This window comes from Apus apus, chromosome 1 (genome assembly GCF_020740795.1).
Source record: "Apus apus isolate bApuApu2 chromosome 1, bApuApu2.pri.cur, whole genome shotgun sequence".
Taxonomy (NCBI): domain Eukaryota; kingdom Metazoa; phylum Chordata; class Aves; order Apodiformes; family Apodidae; genus Apus; species Apus apus.
In genome coordinates this window covers 126,519,515-126,533,351 of record NC_067282.1, presented here as the reverse complement: position 1 = coordinate 126,533,351, position 13,837 = coordinate 126,519,515, and the positions used below count along the sequence as shown (strand labels likewise).

The 13,837-nt window shown below is 46.6% G+C and overlaps 2 protein-coding genes and 1 pseudogene across 5 annotated transcripts in view; all 3 read left to right on the top strand.

Moving 5' to 3' along the window:
* The window catches only part of LOC127379870 (TRPM8 channel-associated factor 2-like), a 29,028-nt gene extending 16,884 nt beyond the window's left edge, over positions 1–12,144 (top strand). For 3 of the 4 annotated variants that reach the window (XM_051608076.1, XM_051608074.1, XM_051608075.1), the window contains 3 exons: positions 771–1,010; positions 2,092–2,429; positions 5,831–7,068. In XM_051608076.1, coding sequence (XP_051464036.1) covers positions 771–1,010; positions 2,092–2,429; positions 5,831–6,076 — 824 coding nt within the window. In that variant the 3' untranslated portion in view covers positions 6,077–7,068. Of the gene's footprint in view, positions 1–770; positions 1,011–2,091; positions 2,430–5,830; positions 7,069–9,457; positions 9,525–12,070 lie in introns of those variants that run through there. The other variant, XM_051608077.1, reaches the window with a different exon arrangement.
* On the top strand, positions 8,746–9,453 carry LOC127393451 (TRPM8 channel-associated factor 2-like; annotated as a pseudogene).
* On the top strand, positions 11,534–12,324 carry LOC127379891 (TRPM8 channel-associated factor 2-like). The gene is given in 2 exon segments (XM_051608127.1): positions 11,534–12,031; positions 12,033–12,324. Coding segments are annotated over 2 exon segments (591 nt in total). The 5' UTR covers positions 11,534–11,657; the 3' UTR covers positions 12,250–12,324.
* The last annotated feature ends 1,513 nt before the right edge of the window (positions 12,325–13,837 follow it).

The following is a 13,837-nucleotide window of genomic DNA, read 5'->3' as shown; positions in this document are numbered from 1 at the left end:
TGGTCTACGCTTGGGAATGTCTTTGAAATGCCTGGGTTTAGGAATACCCAGATTTAGTTTCCTTGCTTTGTTGTCCCCTGGGATTCTGAGTAAGTCACTTAGTCACTCTGTGCCCGCTACATGACAGGAGATAGGTGAGGGAAGTGTCTCAAAATGGGCAAGGTTTGTCCAAGCCTACATTTCTTGGAGCTTGAGGTTGTCATTTCCAGTGGAAACTGCTGTGTCTGAGGGAGACCAGCTGACCCCTGCCACAGGAAAGCTTGCCTTGAACTCTGCCTGCTTTACTGTTCCCCCATGTGGCCATCTCTAGTCCCTACAGTAAATCTCTGCTGAATTTCCCGTGTTTGCTGGCAGTTCCTCTTCTCTTCCTGTATGCAATTTCTTCCTGTTCTTCTGTCCAACTAAACAAAACCAAGGTTGTGATATCAAATAGCAAATCTCTGCTGGAGAAGAAATGAGGTCATCCAGAGACGCTGAAGAAACCTGATGCTTCTTACTGTCAGATGGAAAGCAAGGATCTGTTCTAGTATGTTACTGCTCTGATACATGCCAGTCCTCTTCTGTCTGTCTCCCATCCATAGAAGAGCCTGAGGAGACTTTCCAAGCACAGGATGAAGGTTAACAAGTTAACAGCCACCACTCCCAGTCACACAGCTACCACAAACTGTTTTCCAAGATTCCAGCTGCAATCTCTTTCTCCAGCTTGACCTCTAGGAGCGTGCTCAGAAATCAGAGCTGTGCTTAACCCATTTTCTGTGTTGTCAATGTAGGGGAGACCTGTGAAAGCCAGTGGAAGACCTGTATCCGGCACTACCCTGCTCCCTGGGCAGAACTTGCCATTGAGAATCTCATCCTGACTGTGCCATCGGACAGCATCCGCCACATGGAGAACCCACAGCCGCTGCTGACCCTGTGGAATGAGATCATGGTGGCAATAAGTAAATTGGCAGCCAAACCAACAAAATTCCCAAGGCCAGAGAGGATTGTAACAGATGTCCAGATCTCATGTGGTAGGTATCTTGCCATTTGATTAAGATTAAGATTAAGATTAGGAGATTAAGAGACAAGTGGCCTCTAGCAGCAATGTCTGTTCCTTCAAGGTTATTTTGCTAAAACCAGACAGAGACCATACGTAGGGTGTCAAATGACTGAGACCCTTACATAACAGTGAACTTCTCCTTCGGGGTGGAAACATGGTAAGGCAGGGCTTAAAAAATGTATTGGCCCTTTCAGAGGCCTCCCTGCTCTCAAAAGTAGTGTTTTCTCACATAGCTGTTCTACTGCCTGGGCATGTTAAAAGGCTGAGAAGTGGTTATAGCATAGCTATCCTGTAAGGTTAAGAACAGGCTTAAGCATGACAAACTTTGCAGCCCTTAAGCATGACAAACTGACTTCTGTGTGTCTCATCTACACTGCTGACTACTGGAGCACAGACCTGCAGTGCAGTATCCACGCTCTGCGTAGGAAGGCACAAGCTCTGCCGGGGTGCTCAATCGCATTATTAAATGGCATCAACTGTGCTCAGTTTGTGAGAATTCAGGTGTATTCTGGGCAGTGGTCAAGCTTTTTCCTTCATCCTAAATTCTCAACCTCAGTCCAACTGTATGCTTATGTATAAAAAGGGAAAATGGGCAAAACTCTGCCTAACTGATAGTTTAGTACTACTTTTATATTGCTTATTTGGAAAAAATTATTTAGTGTGAAGGTGGTGAGGCACTAGAACAGGTTGCCCAGGGAAGTTGTGGAAGCCCCATCCCTGGAAGCGTTCAAGGCCAGATTGCATGGGACTCTGAGCAACCTGATCCAGTGGAAGGTGTCCCTGCCAGTCCAGGGGTGTTGGATCTAAATGATCCGTTAGCTTTAAGCTCCGTTCCAACCCACACCATTCATAGATTCTGTGATTTGTTAGGGTGAAACTTGTAGTATTTCCTTATCTCACAAAGGGAAAATATTGTAATGCGTGGTAATGTGGTGTGGTTTGTGAGATGGAGGAAAGGTACTAGAAGAATGAAAAAAAAAAATGCAGTCATTTAAGTCTGAGGCATGGGGGTGAGCACTTATGACATGTGTTGGTACCTGTCTTTCCTGCAGGCTGGATGCATGCTGGCTACCCCATCATGTGCCACCTAGATTCAACAAAGGAGATACTAGACGTGAAACACATCCAAACTGCTGGTCTTTGGGGTCCCATCCATGAGCTGGGACACAATCAGCAGCAGGAAGCATGGGAGTTTCCCCCTCATACCACAGAGGCCACCTGTAACCTCTGGTCCGTGTACGTTCATGAGAAGGTGCTGGGGATTCCCAGGCATAAGGCCCATCAGGCGCTTAGGTCAGAGTGTCGGGAGAAGAGGATAACAGACTATCTGAAGAATGGCGCTCAGCTAAAAGATTGGAAGATGTGGACTGCTCTGGAGACATACCTGCAGGTAACTGGGTAAAGTGGGTGTACACTTAGTGCAGTCAGTGAAGCCAGTGCCAGAGGGAGGTCTGCAGCCTGGTGACTGTAGCTGTCATGCCTTGTAAGCGTTTGCTCACACTCTGGGGTCATCTTGGGTCCAGAAGGCACCTGAGAGGTATAGAGATAGAGCATCTGTTGCTGATGTCCCTGGAAAACCATCCTTTGCCAGACTTGGGCCTTGCCACTCAGAGAGAGAGCTTAGTGCAATATATAGTGTTCTTTTTCCCTAAGAGGGAAACTTTAATCTGCTGCATATTTCCTGTGGGACGTTGGGCTAGTTGGAAAAAACCCACAAACCTTGGCATTCTAAAGTGTTTAGAAGAGCCAGGCTTCTAGCAGTATCCTGGTGAGTTACATGGCTGGGCACCTTCTTACAGAGCATAGCAAAGAGCAGGGTGTTTGTATTAGCTGATGCCCTCGGTGAAGCCAGTGCAGTCCATTAACTGGCAAAGGTATAAATTCAGTTTATATTCTTGCACATATAGCTGAATCTCTCACTGTGACTGAGGCTCTAAATCAGGAATGCAGGAATGAATCCTAGATTAAAGTGCTTTCTTTCAGGAAGCATGGGAGAGAGGTTTTTCCCTTCCCCTTTTCCTTTAATCCCCATAGCAACTAGTAGTCTAATGGAGAAAGCACCCAACATCATTTTAACTGGGGACTTTAAGGCAAATGTCCATTATGCAGGCTTAAGCTGCTGACTGCTGGGAGGTGAGTATCCCTCAACCCCCTTGTCTGGGAGCTCTCACATCTTCTATGAACAAGAAAATATTTTTTGGACGAGTATCGATACTGATTTTTCCAGATCTCAGAGCAGTGCCTGAATCATCCAGCTGAAGATTCAACTTCTGTTTTCTCTGGTGCAATGAATATCAAAACAGTTATAGAGAGTGGAACAGGTTCAAAAGGGGAAATTTCCCCACATTACCTTACTGGTTTTGCCACTGCCTCGCCTCTACCCTGTAAACTGGGACCTTGCATCTCCTGTCTGGCTGCTGACAGGACTGCTGGCATAAATCTGACCTTAAAGAACAACTACAATTCTGTCTATATACTGTCCCTATTGCAGCTATTTATGTGGGCTTTTTTCTATGGAATGGTCTTCTTCCTTTGGGCCCTGCGTTTGGCTGCCATTTAGACACTTTTCACATTCCTTCAATCCAGCAAAACTTCAGCATTGGTCTTCAGGCCTTTTTACATTGAACTCATGTATGGGTCTTACACTTGCATGGCAGCACAGTGTCTCCTGGTCTTGTCATTGCCTGATGGAGCATACCATCTATTGTGGTTTGGGCCAAACCCAGTAACAAAGAACCAGCCATGTGGCCGCTCACCCACCCCTCCCACCCCCCTCCCACACACACTCAGATGAGGAGGACAAAGGCCAACTAGAAGCTCATGGGTTGACACAAAGACCAAGGAGGGTTTCACTCACTGTTTATGATCATGGGCAAAATAGACTCAACTTGGGGAAGAATAACAATTTAATCTCACACTAACCACACACACCCAGGACACAGACACACAGAGCAGGGCTTGCATATGTTACCCCACCCCTCCCTTCTTCCCGGGCCCAAATCCCTTTGTTCCCGGTTTCTCTCCCTCCTTCCCCCCAGCGGCACAAGGGGACAGGGGATGGGGTTTAGAGTCACTTCACAGGCTGGTGGTTCCTGCTGCTCCTTCCTCCTCAGGAAGAAGGATTCCTTGCAGTCCTCCCCTGCTTTCCCACGGAGTCCCCCCCATGGAAGAGAGTCCTTCATGAATCTCTCCTCCATGAGTCCTTCCCTCAAGGCAAAGTCCTTCAGGAGCAAGCTGCTCCAGCACAGGCTTCCCACAGAGTCAGGGGCTGCTTCAGGAACAGCCACCTCCCCTGGTGCTGGGTCCTCCATGGCTGCAGATCCAAGCCCACAGGTTGTCTCCCTCTAATCACTCAGCCTTGACCACCTGAGCCAGGGGAGCTTTTAGCACCTTCTTACAGGAGCCACCCCTGGGGCTGCTCCCCTGGTTCCAAAACCCTGCCAGCACTCCATCTTTCAGAGTTTGGCCTGCCACAGTGGTCACTAAAGCCTGTAACACAGATCTTTCAAAAAGAGTACAGAACAATTGGAAAATCAGTTAATTGGCCCAAGAGATTTGCAGATTTAAATGGAACAACAAAACTCCTGCCTGTACTGTTCTGTCTCCACCTCTTCACAATTGCTTTGGAGAAAAGTCAGCGACCTCCCAGGTTCTACCTGGACTAGGAAGAAGAAGCACTTGCAGCATGCTTCAAGCTGCTGGTTCCCAAACTTGTCCAGGATGTGACACAGTTCACCCCCACAAGTACCTGTGTTTTGTTCCCATATAAATTGGCAGGTGTGGAGGGAACAGACAATTTTCACTGCGAACGTGTTGTGGCAAGAACCTGTGAATTGTCTGGAATGGATTCTTGAACTCAGGATCCAGGAGATGCAGTTCAATCATAACATGTTGTGGAGCCTCCTCTAGTACATGTTGTTTTACTCCTTTTGACCTGGCACAAGACCCTTCATCTCCCACCTTCCAGTCAGCTTCCGCATGGCTCTCCAACCTTCTCACAAAAAGATCATGCATAGTCCATAGCTAGTGTCAGCACCAGGAGTTTCCAAATCAATAGGGGATTATCAGAGGTAGATAACCTCCCTGTTTGTTCTGCCTAATGTAGAAGTGCTGTCTCCTGCTAAGCTATTCCTGTGTGATGGAGGGTTTGTGGAATGCAATGTAGTGTCCACCAGTTTAGTATCAGTAAGTAGAGGTGTAGGTAAGGAATTACGGACTCTACATAGACATTCTGCAGCTTGTCATGCTGTTGTTCCAAGCCAACTCTTCATGTTAATCTCTTATTGAGCAACACTGTAGGGTTCCCTACCTCTTTACTTGACTCGTTATTCATGCAAGAGCAGTGTTTCTCTCTGAATCCCTCCTGTTCTTATTCCTAGCCGAATCATGCCCTGTCACTGCTTCTTGTTTTCTGATTGCTGCTTGAGCTGCTCTGCTCCTCTTTCCAGGTTTTCTGTCAGTGTCCTCTCTGATACTTTTTCACTGCACAAGAAGCTTTCTTCTGCCCAAATCAGCACCTTGTATAGCTAGCTGGTTGCTGACATTTCTGGCTACTCCAAATTAATCATTCATCTTTGTTTCAGCAGGCTGATGTAATGGGAAGGTGTATTTTTGTGTACTCTAGTGCTGTAAGTTATGCTCTGAAGCCTGAAAATTGGGTGCCTTTCTCTAACCTTACATTAATTCTAAAAGACTCTGCAGAAACCTGTGGAATTTTCTACTGTGTTTAACAGGAATTTTGCCAGTGACATGAGAAGTGCCTTGGTTTTACACTGTATTCTCCTCTATCAGTTGCAGGAAGGGTTTGGTTGGGAACCCTTCATCCATCTCTTCTCTGACTACCAGAAAATGTCCACCATCCCAAAACACAAGCCTTCTAAGATGAACTTGTGGGCACGGAAGTTTTCTCAGCAGGTGAATAAGAACCTGGCTCCTTTTTTTACAGCCTGGGGTTGGCCTATCGAGAAAGAGCTGTGTGTGGAACTGTCCTCTTTACCCAGCTGGGAACAGGATCCAATGAGATCCTATAGACCATGAGAGAAAAACACGTAGACCTTGATTCTCAGACTAGCAATGGCCTATCTTTTTCTCCTTTTGTGCTTCATGATAGCTCAGTGCACTTAGCTTTACACTAAATTCTTTAGTTTCCTGTAGTCAACGGAGGACAACCTCAACAGAAATTCAGCAGAAACTTGTATGCAGCTCAGCAACCATCTAAGCCATCTTCTGAATTGTATCATAATGAATGAGCTTTGTTCTGGGTTCTTCACCTCAGGAGGAATGTCATTCTGAGTAGATGTAGTTCCTGCAGAACCTTTCTCTGATGAAATGGACATTTTCGGGGGGGGGGAGCAATTTCTGGGATGGTCTCAAGAACAACACCAATAGAATAGGGGTCTGTATAGCAAAAAGTAGCTGCCACAATGTTGTACGCTTCTGTTATAATCTTGGTAACATGAGATTTTCATGATGGTTTTGATTACTGTAGAATCCCTAGTCTTTAGTCGCTCTAAATATGTGGAACTTCCACACCTACTATCATGAAAATGACCTTACAATGCTTATAGAATACATAGCTGATACTGAAAAGCTGTAGATTTCTTCCTACATTGTACGATTGTATAACCCAGCACCCAGCTTTATATGAATAAGTCAGTTATAAGTTGTAGCTGCCACTCTTACAAGAAGATACGTGGCACGAGAGATTGCAGAGCAGAAACAAGGTGACAGTTGTAGTCACTAGTGGCTTAACTCATGGATGCATCCAAGGTTAAAAAAATAGACACTGACATGACAGCATGAGGAAGCAGAGAGGAGGAAGACAGCAGTTCATCAAGACAATGGACCACTCTCTTCCAAGGAGCAACAGAAGATAATCTCTCTCCCACCTAATTTAGAATTGCTTGGCTAGCATACCACACTGGTAACTATACAGGGCTGGCCTAATAACCAGCTTAGCCTAATTGCATACCAGTCTCAACCCATTCCTTGTGTATCAGCAATAAAGAAAGAATTACTGTGGACTTAAAGGTTGCATGTGTGTTCCTACTTTCATGTCTTTATGCCCAGTAAAAAAAGCCTAATTAGAAGTGACCCAATGTATTTTCTCAAAGAGCCACTCCTGTTTCCCAGAAGAGTTTTATTTAGGGAATACTGTGTCCCATTCAGACTTCAGACCACTCACATAGCTTGCACTCTCCACCGTTCCATCTGGCTGTCCAAAATCTCTCCATCCCCAACAGGCTTCTTTTCTTCCTTGAGTAGCCTTAGGCTATCAAGTATTAAATCACTCTTAGTGTTTCTATCCCACTTTTTCTAGTCCCATGGAACTCCCTGGACCCCTGGTATACCATTGCTTGGCAATGGAAATCCAGCCTGCTCAGCTGTGACAGTAACCAGTTCAAATGGCATATTTTTAAGTGCCACTTTCAGTCATTCATCTGCTCCAGCCATCATTCCCCATTCTCCTGTACATTCAGCTTTATTACTGGCATGATTTGTATGCCAGATTGAGTAGAAAGAGTCTTCAAGTCCCCAAGACAGAGGCACATAGCACTGAACATCTGAGAAAGATGGTCAAAAAATCATGTATGCCACTGCCTTATTGTAGAGAATCCTCAACATTTAATTTCACCTTTGCTCTTGAAGAAGTATTGTGCCTCTGTGTGTTTCTCCAAGTGTCTCCAAGTGTCACCTACTGATGAAATCATCATTAGCCTTGTAATAAAAGGGAAGTCTGTCAGATACTTGTTGGGCTTCCAGTTCCCTGCTAGCAGAAGGGAGTAGGTAGCAGAAGGGAAAACTTCTCACTAAAGCAACCATAAAAATGAAGACAGTAAGTCTACATGTAATTTGAAAATCTCACCAGCGAACCCATTCATTCTTAGTTTATCAGAGCACACAAATCCTCTGTTTCTGGTTTTAGTGGGATTGAGTGTATCCTCAGCAAGTTTTCTGATGATACCAAGCTGTGTGGTGTGGTTGACACCCTAGAGGGAAGGGAGGCCATCCAGAGGGACCTTGACAGTCTGGAGAGGTGGGCCAGGGCCAACCTCATGAAGTTCAGCAAGGCCAAGTGCAGGGTCCTGCACCTGGGTCAGCACAACTCCAGGCACAAATACAGGCTGGGGGGAGAATGGCTGGAGAGCAGTCCTGAGGAGAAGGACTTGGGAATGGGAGGAGATGAGAAGCTTGACATGAGCCACCAGTGTGAGCTCGCAGCTCAGAGGGCCAAACACATCCTGGGCTGCATCAAAAGAAGTGTGGCCAGCAGGCTCAGGGAGGTGATTATGCCCCTCTGCTCTGGTGAGACCCCACCTGGAGTACTGTGTACAGCTCTGGTGGCCTCAGCACAAGAAATATATGGAGCTGTTGGAGAGGGTCCAGAGAAGGGCCACCAAGATGATCAAAGGCCTGGAGCACCTCTGCTATGCAGACAGGCTGAGAGAGTTGGGGCTGTTCAGCCTGGAGAAGAGAAGGCTCCAGGGAGACCTTATAGCAGCCTTCCAGTACCTGAAGGGGCTACAGGAAAGCTGGGGAGGGGCTTTTCATCAGAGAAGACAGTGACAGGACAAGGGGTAACAGTTTTAAACTGAGAGAGGGGAGATTTAGGTTAGATATTAGGAAGAAATGCTTCACTATAAGGCTGGTGAGGAACTGGAATGGGTTTCCCAGGGAGGTTGTTGATGCCCTATCCCTGGAGGATTTTAAGGCCAGGTTGGATGAGGTTTTGTGCAACCTAATCTAGTGATAGGGTTCCCTGCTCATGGCAGGGGGGTTGGAACTTGATGATCTTTAAGGTCCCTTCCAACCTTAATGATTCTATGATTCTATGATCTATGATCTATCTCTTTCAGTACTCTTAAACAGCAGGTATATCAGATGGATTCTATAGCAGCCTATGCCTCTCTGATGAAATGTTCATTCGAGTTCACAACAAACTGTTATCTGTGTGAGCTGTTGCTTACTGGAGACGAAGCCTTCCCGGTGCTGGTGAGCACCAATGGGCAAGTAACAACTGCAGCATCTTGTTACGAGAAGGGTGGTTGTTTCCCATGAGGGAATCGTGAAGGACTCCCAGGTTTTCCCAGTTTCTCAGAAATGCTGTGGAGTGGCTCAAGCCTTCCCCTGAGGCCCTGGTTGGGGTCCATCCTCACTTGGATCCCCTCTCCAAGCTGCTGCTCAGGGCTGGCACCAAGGTACAAGCTGGGGCAGAGCTCAGCTGTTCCCTGGGGGTGTACTGTGTGGATGCCTATGACAGCACGCAGGCAGAAGAGCTGGTTGGCTTTGTAAAGGAGGGTGGAGGGCTGCTCATCGGTGGCCAAGCCTGTCAGTGGGCTAGTCAACATGGCAAAGAGAAGGTGCTGTTTGAATTTCCTGGAAACCAGGTGATCAGCGTGGCTGGCGTGTACTTCGCAGGCAGCATGGAAGAAGAAGGCACTTTCACAGGGTCCAAAGAAATGCCAAGGATTCATCTGATCACTCTGTGAGTATTTAAATATTTGTTTGTACTGTCTTTAGATTGTATGTAGTGTTTGTTCTGTCTTGAGTTTTCTGCTATTGGCCTGCTGGAATGAAAAAGGTCTCTTCTCCCTGTCCACCCGTGGAAATGAACATAGAATAGAGATGGATGTGTAGGAGCTGAAGGTGCTTCTGCAGTTTACTGAGAAACTACCAAAAAGGTTGGCTTATGTGCTCCATGTTAAAATGTTCATCAGATGATGTTCAGGAAGAAACTTACGGTTGTGTCTGCTCTGCAATGCTATGTCACATTTAGCCTTTTTATTCCCCACTATGTCAAGAGCATAGCTGTGCGGTGACTTCCAGAGATATTTAAATCCTTCCTGATGCAAGACTTGGGACACAAAAGTAACATTTGTCTTTCCTCCTGTGCCATGATATAAATTTTAAGTCATTTGTAGTAGCGTTCTTAGCTTTGTTCTAGGGTGTTGCTGCACTTCAGGGTGCACTTCAGAGTCCCTGGGAAGCACAGTACACATTGTGGATGCGTGAGGCTTGGATATTGTCCACGCAAGGTCCATGATCTAGCCATGCATTCCCCACTAAATTGTGTATTGTGTAGATGCCTGGTGATGGAGGCGACTAGACTCAGTAGCATAGGTAATCCTTTCCTGCCCAGTGCTGCAAAAAGAGCAGAAGAATATGATATGATACGATATGATATATTGGAATAGCATAGCATAGTATAGCATAGCTCCAGCTGGAAGGGATCATCTAGTCCAGCTGCCTGACCACTCTGAGGCTGACCTTAAAGCATGTTATTAGGGACGTTGTCCAAATGCCTTTTAAACACTGACAGGCATGGGGCATCAATGACCTCTCTAGGAAGCCTGTTTCAGTGTTAGAACTGCCTTCCAGTAAATAAATGTTTCCTACTGCCAAGTCTGAACCTCCCCTGGTGCAGCTTTGAACCGTTCCCACATATCCTATCACTGGATCCCAGGAAGAAGAGACCAGCAGAAGAACAGACCCTCTGCTCAGAGCAGGGCCGCCTATAGCAGGTTGCTCAAAACTTTGTCTAATCAAGTACTGAATAGCTTCAAGAACAGAGATTGCATGTCCTGTCTTGCCACCTGTTCAGTGTTCAACCACCACTATGATGAAACAAATGATCCTTATATCCCAGGATGGAGAGACAGACAACAGCAGCTGAGGTTTAGACTGAAGCTTGTGGTAAAGAGACAAGCAGCAGAGCAGATGACTGTGCAACTTTGCAAACAACTGTCTCAGTTTTGTTTTACTATCTGGTTTCCATTTGTTCTATGGCTTGAGGTGACCACCTTAAAGCTGAACTGTGAGAAGAAATAGTGTCAGAGCCCCTAGAGTTCCTGAAAGCAAAATCTATTGGAGGAGTTGAATCTAGTGCTGTCCTGTTTTGAGGTACATCTGCCTTTGCACTGAAAAAGGTTAGGAAGTGCTTGCTTTTATGGATTCTATGCCCTGAGGATAATAACTTCATCTTGTAACGGGTAAAGCCACTCTCTATTGGTGGTAACAGCCCAGTATAGAACAATCTAACATGAGTCACTAGCATACAGCACCACGCTTCTGTGAAATTCAGTTCATACCATGCTTAAGAAAGCTGGTGATCCCTGTACGTATAGCATTGCTGCCACTTCAGTCATATCTGCTGGATTAATTTTCAAGTCTTTTTTTGATAGAGGTTAATATGTTGTCTTCTTCCTACAAGAAACAAGTGATAGGATGAGGGGAAGTGGCCTCAGGTTGTACCAGGGGAGGTTTGGGCTGGGTATTAGAAAAAATTTCTTCACAGAAAAGGTTGTCAAGCACTGGAACAGGCAGAACAGGGAAGTGATGGAGTCACCATCCCTGGACGTATTTAAAAGTTGTGTAGATGTGGCACTGAGGGTGTGGTTTAGCACTGGACTGGGTAGAGTCAGGTTAATGGTCGGACTTGATGGTCTTACAAGTTTTTTCCAACCTAAAGGATTCTGTGATTCTATAACTTCTTGAAACAAGGAGTGTTAATAGGAAGGCATGACTGTATCAGTACTAACTGGGCAAAGTAAAGTACAGGTTTCAACATTTGTAAATCAATCTAGATGACAAGGTTTTACTTCAATTTTCTAGACATGGAATGGATGTGAAAAAAATTTTAGAAGTTCTTTTGAAAGGAATGACTGAATTTGAATTTGAGTTAGAAGATGGCAATGTCCCCTTCCATCTACTCATCCATGGTACATTAGGATTTCCCATTGCTATGAATGATTCCCACCAGGCATTCTTTGCAGATGCACACTATGGCAGGGGCTGTGTTTTGGTACTTGCTCAGGAAAACTGTCTCAAAGCATCAGCAATTAAAACCTTTATCCTTGATGCCATCAGTTGTCTTGATTCTGGGAGGGGAGGACAAGTTGGTATTGCTAGCGATCTGGAGGACTTTTTCACTCTCCTAAGCCAAGAGAAGATCCCTTGCAGGCTAAAAACCTGTGTGTACTGCTGCCAAGCCTACAGAAATGGTCGAGAAGATCATTGAGTTTGTTTCCACAGGTCGTAGTCTGCTGGTTGGAAGACAGGCATGGTCCTGGGCTGCAGAAAATGCTGATGAGAATGCCATTGCTGAGTACCCTGCTGTGGGAAACTGTTCTTTTCTTCCCCACATAAGTCTAAACAAAATGCCTTTTAAGCCAGCGAAGGCCTCTCCTGATTATCCCCAGCTAACCAACTAAAACAGACTTGCTTCTCAAGGACAACTGAACCCAAAACAACAGATGTACGGGACAGAAAGGATGGGCGACAAGCCATCCTGTGCCCCTGGCAGTCACCGCCCTAACCTGGGGCTCACGGATGCTCACTGGCTCTGGGCAGTGACACTGAGGGGACAGGTGGGTCAGGGGGTATCAAAAAGGGGCGAGTGCAGCAGGTGGGCCCTTCCCTCCTCCCTGAGGCCCGTTCGGACGCTTCCTGCGTGGGACACCTCCTGCTGCGGACACTGGTGCTGGGACCCTGCCTGCCTGCCCCGGGTCCAGCCTGAGCCTCAGCGCCGAGCGTGCCGGGGTCCCCAGCCCTGGGGTCGGGGCCGGAGCCCCCTCCCCGTGTAGCTGCCGCTGGAGGACACACACACACACACACACACAGAGATTCCTTTCCTCATACTCGCACACACAGCGCGACCTCTTAAGGAGGACTGGCATCGGGCTTCCTTCCCTCCTTCCCTCCTCCCTTTGGTCCTTAACCCTCTCCCTCAAAAGCACAGGACCTCTTGCATTGCCTCCCTAAAGGACACTTTCTCACTACATATATATTGATATCCCTGGTAGCCATTCATATTTGCATTGTCCCTAAACATCATCCCTCGGTTCGTGTTAACCCTTAATAAACTGGTTAGTTTGTGGAGCAAACCTTGGCTTTAGAGGCAATTTCTGAGCGTGGTGGGGTGGGGGGGCTTTCTAGCTACCCCCCTGAAACACGGTCCCGCGGTGGCTGTTGCTCCGTGAGAGGCAGCGCCGCGTGTGACCCTCGGGCTCATTCACAAACCCCTCCACATCGGGAGGGGGAGTCGCAAAAGCACCTGACCCCCAGTAGCCCCCCCGGTGCCGGCTTGCGACACCTGGGAACAAAATACTGCCAAAGTCTGGAGTTGGTATCTCAGGAGATAACATAGCAGCACCAAGTCAGCCAGTCTTACATCCTGATGAGGTTTCTTCACAGTACCACTTTTTCAAGGCACTCTCCCAGTTTCAGCAAAGCCTCAAGAAAAAAGAACTCTAGAGCCACCACATTTCTCCCGGCTCAAGAAGTTAGCATAGGACTCAAGGCCATTCCTGAGTATTCCAGTCCAGACCTCCCCAGCTATCTGCTCTGTTCAGGAGGACATGGCTGAGCTAGTGCTTTCCCAGGGTGTTCCTGATGTCAGAGCTGACAGCCCTATCAAAGGCAGCTCAGAAGAAATGGTTTTAATCAATATGGCTGCAGAGCTCAATAACAACTTCCCTGATGTACAAAACCTACTATGTGCTCCCAACCAAAATCTTCCAGAAATGCCTACATCCCCAACTGTAACTGTTCAGATTGATGGAAGAAATGAATGTAGGGGATATTTTTCTATTTCCTTCCTCAGCAACACCCAGACTGTAGAACGGAATCAGGCTGATGAATAATTTATAAACATAATAGTCTAAATCCCTCTGGTTCCTTCCTGCCCCAGCTTTCTTCTGTGGTTCACCATGTAATCAGAAAAACCCTGGTCTTATGATGGATGATGTCATATAGATCTTTTTATATTTGTTGGGTACAGTTTTGGTCAGAAGATGAATG